Below are 12,902 nucleotides of genomic sequence, written 5' to 3'. Positions count from 1 at the left end.
ACCTAGACAGTCTAGATGGCAGTAATGCACAGTCACAGAAAGAGATGCACTCAGATATTCATGGTATATAACTGCTTTCTATTTACACGACACTAAGTACTAAGATACTGCTCTGAATCCTTCCAGTATTCTGGATTTCCAGAGGTCTTCAACCACCTCCTCTGCCTCTCTGCCTCTTCTGAAATATGTCCAGCTCATCTACAAAAAGAATCTCAAAATAATAAGATAAAGGGTAACGGCATGTGACCATAAGCTTACACTTGTTCCTGCCCGCTCCTATAAACAATAGAGTTGATGAGAACACTGCCTTACTACAAAAATTTTAAATTCTTCATTCACACAATTATATTACTAAATCCATGATGGTAATGAGACTATCCACTATGTTCTAAGCTAAGGAAGCAGACAGAGTGACTTGCATGAAAAGCTTGGTTGAAAAAGTGTCAAGAAAAACAGCTGAAGAATTATCCTAATAAAGACTCCAGATTCTACGGATTAGAATTAAGGTAGAACTTTGTGCCTTATCTCATTTCCTCATTTTCCCCTGGTGTTGACCAAGTGCTCTGCAATCTTCTTGATGGTTGAGCTGAATAATCAAGAGAAACTGCAGGTGTAATAGGTCGACAGGAGCAGGTTAGCCTCCAATCTAAGTCTTGAATACATGAAACCAATTTCCTTTCTCATCTATTCTCTGCTCTGCTGAACAGACCACCTCAAAAAGAGCCCAACTGATTAAAAATATTTAGCTAACTAAAAGGTTTTCCTCCAAAGCAGAGTAGGATAAGGATTTCTCAATGAAATACATAAAGAGGAAAAACAAACAAAAAAACCCTTTCTACCAACACTACTAAAAAAACCAATAACTCTCTTTTATTTTGTTCTGAGAAACAGAATAAGCATTTTATCTGAAGATCTACAAACAAATCAGTCAATGTTCTGCATCACTATAAACATTTTCAATTGGACACCACATGAAATTTTAATTAATAAAAGAGTCCTATGATAGAATATAATACGCAGCCTTAGTAAGAGGAATCTGTCAGCTTGACCTCTAACACGCCATCATTTCAACCAAAACAGACAAGAATGGAAAAGATTCTAATTCTCACCCTACTGAAATGTATGCAAGCTATGCATTTCACAAGAGTCACATTTCATTCATTAAAGTCTTTAGAAAAGAGACTATGACTCAACATCTACATGCTTTGAAAAATGAAATAAAATCTCTGAGGTGACATTAACACTGTTCCATTGTCAAATGAGTCATCCTTTTCAGAAAGTAAGTGCAGAATGAGAGAAAACTTAGAGATGATCCAATTTTAAAAAAATAAAGACTATTTTGAATTCTATCCTAAGAAATTAAGTAATTACTGTTAATGTAATTTCAGCAACAAAATTTCACATGAAAGTGTAAATGTCCATTGCATAATTTGAGTTCAAACATTACTTTTTATAATGGAAAATTCTGCTATGCGTCTAAAAGAAGTAATTTTTTGGAAATATGCTACCTTTTGATCAGTCAATGCAAGCTATGATTTTTACATGATTTGTGTGAACAAATGTCTACATTTCACTTAAAGCACTTGCCGAAACATTTAACGCATATAAGCAACTCCATGTGTCAGCAGACCACAAGAAATTTCTATGAAGTTAGGTGAATGTCAAGACAAACTCAGCAACAGTTGCTTTTGTAAAATCTTGAAATATTTATTTTTGTACACCAGCCACATGTGCGCATGGAAATAATTAACAGGTAAATGACACAAAGAAATCTACACATGACAACTTACCAAAACTTTTTACTTAACTTTCACTCTTGGCATGCAAGCGTTTCCCAACCAATTCTAGTCATATAGCAAGGAACTTTCCTTTGCATTTAACATTCTCCAATTCTATTATTAGAATTAAGAACTTCAACCACACAACTGTTCTAATATTTACAACATCTGCTTCTAAATATTACAAGTTTATGGATCTTTATGATTTGGTTATGGAGAAAATTCAAATAAAGGAACAATCATGCATTTTACTTATTTAAATATAATTTTGTTTTGTAATGCCATCCAACAAAAATCTCAGATGATGTTACCCATGTTGAGATGAGCAAAAAGTAAAACTGCCAAAAATGTATACTTCAAACATCTATGGTCCATAAAAGTCACTGTAATATGGTGCTCCATTTTCCACTGGTGTCAGCAAAAGGTCATAAAACATGTACCAAGGTGACCCATTCTGTGATTTCACTGCAAATGGGTTCCACGTTGGTCCAACACAACTCTGAAGATTTCATGTCAAACTGTCTGGGCCATGCAGTGATAAAATTCACCATTTACTATGGACACCTATGCATCTTGTGCTTAAAACTTACTGAGCTCTACTATTTCAGGGAGAGTGAAAAAGAACAGTGAAGAACTGAAGTAGTTCCTTTCACCCTTGCACAAAATCTGTGAGTTCTAGCACTGCTAACAGACAGACTCCAGCCTATCACTCTTGTCCAAGTGCTTAAAATGTTTCTGTGGATTTTCCCCTCCTGAATAGCAAAGCACATAAAATAAGCTGACCAAGGAAAGGTAGAGGTTCAACAGACACCTAGGAAGATTAACATGAGATTGCCAAAACATCTGAAATAGCCCAAGTATTAGATTTACCCAGAAGTTTACCCAACAGACAGCTCCTCAAAACCAAGTAACACACCCTCAATGATTAATAATATTTTTTTTATTTTCCAGTAAATATCTATATTATAAAAATCTGAAACTCCATAGTTTTTTCATAATTCAAGTTTTATCCTTGAGGGAAAAAACATCAATGAAAATATATTGCTACGAGTTTCTCTAGACTTCTATTTTGGCAGCTAATAGCTCACAGTGGCTTTTACAAACAGTATTCAAAAAATGCTTAGAAGAACAGTACAGTCTGTCTCACATTTTGTTTTATACAATTGGCATGCTTTATGCATTTTGATTCAAGAGCTAGTAAAATGTCCCAGACACGAATCAAAATAACTGCTATACAAGCACTACCTGACTGTATTAATAGTTAATCCTTAAGTAAGATTACGCACAGAAGCACAGAAGACATGACAGGCTATATTAGTCTTGTAAATACTCTATATTCTGGGAAATGAAAGAGTTGAAAGGCCCAGCTCTAAACACTACTAAGATCTCTGCAAAGACCACTAGTTATAATCTGTCTCCTAAAGTCAGTGTTTAAGAAGGTATTAGATCAATCTTCCCATCATGAAATGGTAACATTGGTTATTTTAACAGAAAACTAAAGGAAACAAATACAGCAATACAGATACATTTTCCAACACTGAAACAGAAAATATAGTCACAATCTCAAACAACACATCAGTGCAGTTTAGAATTATCTTTTAAACTTACTGTATTAGTTGAATCTTCCTGTAAAATTCTGTCGTATAACTGGATAGCATCATCATACCTGTACAAAGAAATCATTCACATTTATTTCTGCTAATACAGAACTTCTGATGTTTTGACTCTCCCTGCAATAGCTAATAACCCTCCTGCATTTTTTGTACTGAAATATAATATACATATACTAAGCAAACTATATCTATAGAAAATTATTTTGAGAGTGTTTAGTATAAACAGCAGTATTTTTGTCACCAATTAAGGAAAACATGGAAATTGCTTCATGAAATACTGTTTCAGCAGCAACTCTTGATGTCTACTGAACAGGTTCAACCATCACATCCCTACTCCTCCTGTCACATCTCCCAAGAAACAGAAACTCCAAAACTTGAAAAGCCATCCAAAATAATGACATTCCACTTCATTGTTGTAACTTAAAACTTCATGTAAAGTTCCTTCTGTTGTGACTTTAAAAAGTATAAGTAGTTGCATACAGGAAACTGGGAAGATTCCTATAGGAGTCTACCACAGATTATAACATAAATCTTAACAGAAAATATTTTCCACCATTTCCCATTTTTATTATTTGCTATCTGAAGCAAATTAATTCTGCTATCTGAAGTGTGCTTGAAACAGGTTACTTCGATACTATAAGCACTTCAAACCCTCAAACCTTCTGGGAAACAGCTCTGTGTGTTCAGTCAGGTGTGTACATGGTCCCAATAAATGAAATAATTCAATTCAAACCACATTTCACTACATAGCTGTTGTGCTACTGCCACAGAACTAGGGCATACATTGTGTCTTCATGTGTAGTTTGACAAGCAGTTTGTCAGAAATACTACTGATTGACTTCTGATGCTCCACATTCCTTAGACATCATCTTAGGCACTCATTCACATACTTGCACTGTTCCCTAAGCACTGCTGACACTACCAGAGCTCAGCTGTCCACTTCAGCTACCCTAAGGTATAGGAACTACTGTGAAAGGAAGCATAAAAGCAGAAATTAGCAGAAGGCACCTGCTGCAGACTTGAGCAGACGTGCTTTAAAATGCTGAATTTGTCTTCTCTGTTAGTTGCTGCTTTGTCAAATGCATTTAGAAGACTGAATCTGATGGCCATAATCCCAGCTTTACATGGTGAAGTCCCAGAACCACTTCTTTTTATTAGCAAGTGTCTACAGGGATGTCCCAGTCTATGGGGATGGTCTTCACTGTTTCCTTTCCTGTTGGGGAAAGCAGGATCCTCCCTAGATCCTACAAGTCACTTAGAATTTAGTAAATTCACTTCAATTGAAGTGAAACATGACGCCTGCAGCCTAAATCTTTCTTTTTAAGTCGGGGGAGACAGACACCCTCCTCTGGGGCAAGGCTTAGAGCACCTGCAGATGTGTTTCTGTTCAAAACAACCCCAAGCTGAAGCCTCTTTCTGCTTCTAGAGAAAACCTATGGACATGAAACTTCGGGTTTTGTTACTTTCTCTGCTCCTTGATACTCTGATCTCAATACTGCTTCATTGCTGAAAGCACACATGATGTTTGTGCAGCAGTTATCTCCCACAAAGACCAGGTCCCATACAGTAACATCTTTAATGCAGACACACAAGCCTGAAGGAATTATGATCCATTGTACTTCTGAATAGGTTTTGGGAAGGGGGAAAAACTGCTGTAATTCTCTGTCTTCCTACCCTATACAAAATGAAGAAAAGAGAGCTAAGTTTAATGGAAATTCTTCAAAAATACGCACCTTATATAAAGTCAGTGTGAAACAGAGCATCTGGTGCCCTGAGACAGCTCCTGCGAATGGAGTCCATTTATTCATTCTCGTTGATCCAAGCAATGGACATTTATCAGTGTTTCATATCAAATACCATTTTCAAAGCTAATTTTGCAAGAATGTAATGGATGAAGAACATATGCTAAGTAAGTACCTTTTAAAAAAGCATTTAGGCTGTACTTCCAATTCCTTTTTATCAAGATGGCCAAAAGGCTCCAAACTCACCAACTTTGTGCAAAATGTGGCATGGAACAGATTTCCTACCATTCAAATGCACTGGAAGTCATTCTTAACACCCAAGACAAGCGCAATAGAACAGAATGTTGACAACAAAGATGTATCCAAGGAGAAGCGTGTACAACAAAGTTAATCCTCAAGTCCTGAGGTCATTCATTTGGAAAGCTGCAAAGTTTTGATCTGTTAATTATTTAGTAATGTCTGTTGAACTTAGTATAACCCTTCTACATGATATTTCAAAAAGGTCAGTCTGAATTTTATGTTCAGCCATTCTATTCCATTTGTTTTTTGATTTGTTTCTATAACAAACTCTATAGATTTAATCCTTTTTAAGTTCAGTTACCCACACTCAGGAAACAAGGGTAAAGAGCTGCACCCTGCAGTAATCAGGAGTAGAGAAGAAACAGCTGAAGCAAAAAAAAAAACAGTGGCACTGATTTTCATATGCTGCCCTAGCTCTCTGAGATGAAACCTAGGCCTCACAGAATTTGCCAAAAAACTGCGCAGTGTTCTAGTGTATAATGGCTTATGCTGTGAAGTAAGAGATCCTTCTGATCTATGATCTCTGATGGGAAGATTGCAAAAATGAAACACTGCACAGTACGTCCAAAAATGCAGGTAAAAAAATGTCTAAAAATCTTAATATGATCATGGACATTGTTATTTCCTATAAAGAAACTGCCCAGCATTATTTTGCCATTTTGCAATGGCTGAATGCTTTTTTAAGAAAGAGCAAACAGTTTTTTCAGACAGAAAGTACATTTTTTAAAATTCAGGTTTTACCTTTCCATGGCTTCAAATCTCATTCCAGTTAATCGTTTAACTCTGTGGCTCCCAGGAAACTGCCGCCTCAGTTCCTGAAGACAAAACTAGACAAAGAACCAGAAATACTATTGTGAATATAATTATCTTCACAGAAGCTAGAAGAAGAAAAAAACAGAAAAAAAGGCCTTCACTCATAATTCAACTACCTGCCATGCCAGTTATGAGTAAAAGTAAATATCAATTTTTAAAACAAGCAATAAAATGCATTGACAAAAAGAAGGCTGGAAACTGAAATTCTGTCTTTTAGATGACTGATTTTAAGAAGTATCTTCCATACATGGCATTAGATTGTCAGGCCCCCTTGGAAATAGTTATTTGCCCAGAAAATTACACTCACCTACTAAAAGCTCTGACACTACTAAAACTTGAATTCTATTTAGTTGCCCCACAGTAACACAAGACAGTAAAAAAAACAAAGACAGTGAGAGCTTAAGTGATACTTCTTTAATAAATGGATATTTCACAATGGAACAAACTATACTAACACAATGCTCTGTGTTTATTTTTAAAATAAAACTTTGAAATCCAAAGAAAATGTTTGCCACTGGCTTGGGTACAGTCTGCTGGCAGACAAGGCATAAGTTTTAACTCCTGAAATCAATGAGACACCTGGGCTGGATAAAAAGAATTCATCCCAGGCAGATTTTTCTAGATTAGCAGAGGACGTTTGGTAGAGGGACTGAGTCACAACTTCCCCACAGCAAGCTAACTCATAACCATATCACGTATGTGGCTAAATAGCATTGTGAAGTTCCTAGCTGACTCATGACAGTGGGAGGCAGGGCAGTCCACAGGCTTTCAAAACAGACCAGTGCTGTGCACCACGTCAAAAGCTTCATACTGAATCCTCTTCCAGGCACTTATTTATGCAACACAACTTAAAAACTTGTTCTTCAGACATAAGGTTCTAGCAGAGGCCTATCTACCTAATCTGCTCCATCTCATCAAATCCACTGTCAAAGGACAAAGTACAAATCAGTAGCAATCAGTAGGATCCCTCTTTGTTTTTGTAGATAAACAGGTTGCTAAAGCACATCCAAGAGGAATACTCTCACCCTCTCCCAGATGCTAAGAAATAGGAGAAAAGCAACAGTGACCAAAGTTGTGATGCTTAGCCTCAAGCAAGAACAGACTACTTTCATCACAATCAACTTAATTTGCAAAGAACCAAGATTCTTACAATGCAATTTCACATAGAAAGGCTCAGGTTTAGCATTGAAATTGCTTTCTGGCACTTTGAGTGACGTCTAGGTGAACTGCTGTTGCTCTAGTTATAAAAAACTACATGTACCTAGCAGCATGTTACACGATGACAGAACTAATCTCTGACCATTCTTAAGAGACAGAAAAATTTACATAAAACTCCAGAAAAGTAGATTCAGTCCAGCTTTTAAAACCCTGACAACCTTGTAGACTTTAAAAAGAACTTTTGCATACAATAAATCCATCCTGTGGTCTAGTGATCAGTGAACCCTGAAGGACAGTGATTTTTATAAACACATGTACTATTTTTCTCCAAAAAAAGTACAAATAAAAAAATTATAACATTTACAATACTGAAGTCCACAATCTGTAGATGGACTTTTACATCTAAAAAATCCTCACTGACAATATGAAAGTAGTGCTCAAGTGCAGGAGTAATGCAAGATGAGAACTGTTCACATTAGATCTCACTACACAACCATTACTCAATTGAACACAGCAGTCCAGAGGCCAAAATAAACTGTAGATTAAGCTATCAGACACAATAAAATGACAGGAAAAGTTGTAGGAAAGTCATGAACAACTCACTGTAACACTGATAAAACCAAAAGCACATGAATAAACTACACCAGCTAGATCTTCAAAATGTTCTGGACTCCGCAGCACTGAATGTCCTCTTTTTAAACTGGGACTTGTAATCCCCATAATAATTTATTTTATTGAGGACTGGTTTTGCACCATGTCAGTAATCTACTTGTGATATTCTCTCAGAATTCTCTCAGTTACAATGGCAAACACAATTTGCATGTGAAATTTCAACTTGCACTTCACTTGCTTTCTGACTTTTTAAACATCAGACAAAGGCAGAGAAATACAAACCTGGACTTCAGCAGGTAAAACACTGGTAATGCAAGTGCTGCCAACATTAGGTGATTGCACTAAACCACCTGTATGAATCAACTGGCTGGCTACAGCAGGGGCATGGATTGCACGTGGGTTTTTGGTGCAGGACAGAAAGGACAAAGTAATAATTAAGGAAAGAAAAACAAAAGACGAAAGTCAGAGAAATTACTCTGAAAACTACCTCAGCTTCTCATTTGGAGTAGACAATACCTATCCCCCCAAGCAAAATGCATCCCAGCTGTCAAACTTTCACTGCTATAAAAACAGAAGAGCTAAAGCTGTTTGTCTACTTTGGAGCTACAGCCCTAGTAAAATGCCACAGATTATGTTAACTTGTTTGAACTAACTACTTATTTATTATAAATCAATCAAATTTTTAAAAAATCCTCTAAGTTTCCACCTATGCTTTTAATCTCATTTCCAAGCTGCATACAAAATGTTGCATTCTCTCATCTCAAGCAATATTCCTTAAAGGGCAGACACTGAAATTTAAACTCCCTGCTAGGGTTAGTAAAAACAAAGAACGTTTCACAACTGATCTTTCAACACTGGCTCCGTCAACAATTTTGTGAAAGTCTTCTTTAAGAGACCCTGAAAATAAAGACCAAATCTGTTTTACATATAAATCAGGACACAAAAATGTATTTATTTAAACAGTAAGTCTATTTCTTTTTGTTTAAACAAACAGCTATACTACAACAGTATTTTCTTCTGAGGGACAAAAGAGAGGGAAGTTCAGTGGGTTCACAAGTTCAAAGTCTTATACTACATTTTCCAGCACATTCCATTTCAACATGCATATATATAGCCAGATAATCCTATCTAGTTCTGCCTATCTTCACCCCCCCTTGAATTAAGTTTTACCCAAATGACATCACACAAACCTCAAAGATTTTATGAGGTATTTTGTCATCTGATGGAGAACAAGAAACTGGAGGAGTAGCTGCAGTGAAAGACCTGGAGCCCTGAAAATGGCTTTTTACTTAGAATAAGCTCAAGCTTGACGGCTTTCAGAGCACAAGGTAAGCCTCTGTTTTCTTCTGACTGTTTTGTGAAAGAGCAGTGAAAAGATTATTAACATTTTCCTGTAACACAAACTTTTGCCTCTTCCTGATTCTGCCTTTCAAGGATCATCTAAGCTGACTGGGTTGTTTTGTTTGTTTGTTTCAGTGGCTTTTTTTGTTTTTAATTTAACAAACAGGTTACAGTTCAAAATAAGTTAATTCTATCTCAATTCTTATTTACATAATTTTAAAAAAATTGCATAGAAAATGACTCAAATATCCATGAACAATATTTTTACCAACAACCACCAAACAACTTGGATTGCAATGGACTTTTGGAGGCCACCTGCTCCAAATCCCCACTCAAAACAGAGACAAATTTCCAAGGAAGTGCAGAGCCATATCCCAATCTATTTTTAAGCATTTCCAAAGGAGATTCCACAGCTTCAATGTGCCATTTGTCACAAAGAATTCACTAAATTTTTCATAATATGTAAGTGGAATTGCCTTTGTTACAGCTTATGCCTCACACTTGTCTTTTGTTGCACACCTACGAAAATATGTGCCCACCTTTATACCTTCCTTCCCATCAGTATTCAAAAATCCCTTCTTGGCTTTCCTAAGATTTAACACAGATCTCCCAGCCTTTCCTTACACACTATGCAGTGCAGCTCCTTATTAATCCTGAAGACCTGCTCCAGTATGACTTTCTTTCAGGGCAGCCAACATGACATATAATATATGTAAGATGGGTCATTTTACCTCAAAACATTCAGAAAACTAACATAATTTGAGAGGTTTTCAATAAACAAACACTCTCTGTACAATATGGCAACTTCACTATTATTCTTGACCTTTAGCCCATACCAGAATAGCTGTAAATATTTTCATGGCTATTGGAAGAGATGTGATCTGTCTAAACAAAAGTTATGCCTCAGGGGAGGTAGGTGGTGGCAGTTTCTTCAAAGCTGTGCATTTCTTGATAGATATTCTTTCTACCAGTCCAAGCTGTTGAGTTCAGAGTATGCAGCAACTTCCAGAAAACTATCTGGAATAGACACACAGGATGAATACATTCAGTGTGAAAGAAAAGTCAGCTTGAAAACTTACCAATGCCAAATCATCTCGACTGCAGTCCAGGGCAGCGATCATCACCTGCTCATAAATTATCCAAACTGGACACAAAGAGACAATAAATGCAGATAATTGGTTTGGGGTTTGTTTAAGATAATAGGAAGCACCTATCATGTAAACAGGATTAATTAATTCTGTCTGTACATTTTTCCTCTTCTACCCCCACAAACCATGGCTGAAACACAAACAAATTAAGAAACTGCTGGAATTAATCAACAACTTATTTAAGCAATTTAGCACTTTTAGTGCCAAAGTACTTTCTGACATTTTGAAAGGCAAAAAAGCTCTAATTCTCTATTCTTCCCAACATCATAACTGCCATGTTCTAGACAGATCCCTGTGAGGACTTGTTTTAATTTCTGTCACAGTGTTGAAGAACTGAAAATCATGCAAATAATATCTTAGTAACAGTTTCAAATGAAGTTTTCACATTGCAGTCTAAATACTAACATAGCAAGCTAACAGTTCTATCATAATTTTTAGGGCTGTTTTCACTGCAGCCCACATTTGGGAAAGAAAGAAGCTCTTGGAATTCTGGAAGCCTATTAGACTAAGAAAGCAATATACACTTCACCAACATCAGCACATACTGGAAGACCATATAAAGGCTGTTAACTAAAATACAGACTGAAAAAAGAAAACCAAATCAGACAAGGAAACTTTTAAAATAGTAATTGTTTACTTACTGTCATCTCCAAGTTTAGATGCATATTCATTAATTAACTCTTCTCCAACATCCACTATCTGTTCACTGTTTCGGTAGTTTTCTTCCCTCCATTTCCTCATTTTATCACGCATATCTGTGGGCAAAGGGAAAAAAAAAAAGAGATTTTCAGACAGTCATGGCATTTGAATGTGCATATGATAGGTAAGACACATATCTGGGATTAAAGAGCAACAGATCTACAAAAGTGACTTCTACTAAAATTAAAAAATTACGAGAGAACAGATCTCTGAAACCTTATTACCCAAACTGTGCTCATGCTCTAACATTATCAATTCAAATTCCAAGCTAGCAGTCTCTCGGGACAGTAACATATGAAGTAAAAAAAATGCATACCTACTTATCCAATAAATAATAAAATTTATACATTTTTAGGTAAAATAGGCTACAAGAGATTTCTCCTGAGTAGTTTCATACATTTACAAAGAACACTAAAATTGTATTTCTGCTACAGGTGGATAAATTTTCACTTGAAATTTTAGAAAAATCATTAAAACTTCCACTCTGAAAGGAATCTACACATTCCTAGAGGAGGGAGCTTCAATAAAAGTATACATTGATGTGAAGGCTTTCTACACCACGGAAGTGTCCAAAGATATAAAAAATATCACTGTTTACCTAGGCAAGGTAGAAATGAAAGCTTTTTTTATTATTAAGATTTTTGTTTCAAGAGTACATTTAAGATCTCCAAGAGAGCAGACATATTCATTAAGTCAGGTAGAGAACGCTACCTTGCCTGAGCTTTATTTATCCTCTAGACCAGGAAATTGCTAAGAATGTGATTTTATATGCACATACATTTACATAAGTATAGCTGTTCTGTACACAAGAACAAATTTTGAGAAAACTTAAGGAAAATAGTTTGCATTGCTAGATAGTGGTTTTAGTAATAAGAGGGTACCAGGATAACTGTTGCTAGTATTTTTCTAAAACTTTACAACATCTGGAAAAACAAATACAGCGATAGATCTAAACACTGTCAGTTTTTCTTGCACTTCAAAACACAGAGTTAATGTAAATGACAGTTAAAAATTAAGCACTAAAAGTTGCTCCATCTACCTGAAGTGATCTCAGATCGCTCATAAGACTGCTATTGTGCTACATTTTGCGTTTTGAAATTCAACCAAAACCACCACAGGGTTACATTTCATATGCATGGGCAAAGTTGAATGGTTCTAGACATACGATGGTCCCTGGAAATTCAACGTTAGACGGCAAGAATGTGAGTGAACACAAACATTCACAAAAGCTGACAAGCCAAACGCCTAAAAATAAATAAGCTGTCTGATTTCCACCCACTCATTTACTTGGAAATTATCAATGCCTTCATTCCAGTGTGATTCCAAATGGAATAGTGTCTGAATTATGTATTAACAGAAGGTACATCTACCATTCATCACACAAGTCCAACATTTACAGCAATGGAAAAAAAACTTCTACGACAAAGAATAGAACATCAGCTGATGAATGAAACATTTATTGATTTCAGAAATACTGAATTTTATGTAAAAGGTAGAAGAAAGAAAGCACTAAGAACTGCAGTAAAATTGTACAAGTCTTTTTACAATGTTGTCAAACAATGAATTTTTTACTACGAAATCTATCAAAAGTGTCAATAATGACTTGAGTCTTGGAGACATAATACAGGGCTGGAGAGACACAATGACAGATTTTAGAAGAAAAAAAAAAAGTAAGGTAAAGAAACGTCCAAGTTTTAA

At 35.9% G+C, this 12,902-nt stretch overlaps 1 protein-coding gene across 1 annotated transcript in view; it reads right to left on the bottom strand.

Moving 5' to 3' along the window:
- The window catches only part of EMC2 (ER membrane protein complex subunit 2), a 29,871-nt gene extending 18,601 nt beyond the window's left edge, over window positions 1-11,270 (bottom strand). The window contains exons 1-4 of the mRNA XM_014308005.2: window positions 11,147-11,270; window positions 10,437-10,501; window positions 6,175-6,260; window positions 3,387-3,444 (exon numbers count right to left, since the gene is read on the bottom strand). Of these exons, the coding sequence (XP_014163480.1) occupies window positions 3,387-3,444; window positions 6,175-6,260; window positions 10,437-10,501; window positions 11,147-11,258 (321 nt within the window). The 5' untranslated portion in view covers window positions 11,259-11,270. The remainder of the gene's footprint in view (window positions 1-3,386; window positions 3,445-6,174; window positions 6,261-10,436; window positions 10,502-11,146) is intronic.
- Between the last annotated feature and the right edge of the window lie 1,632 nt (window positions 11,271-12,902).

The sequence above is a fragment of the Geospiza fortis genome, unplaced genomic scaffold (genome assembly GCF_000277835.1).
Source record: "Geospiza fortis unplaced genomic scaffold, GeoFor_1.0 scaffold200, whole genome shotgun sequence".
Lineage (NCBI taxonomy): Eukaryota > Metazoa > Chordata > Aves > Passeriformes > Thraupidae > Geospiza > Geospiza fortis.
This window is presented reverse-complemented; position numbering and strand designations above follow the sequence as displayed.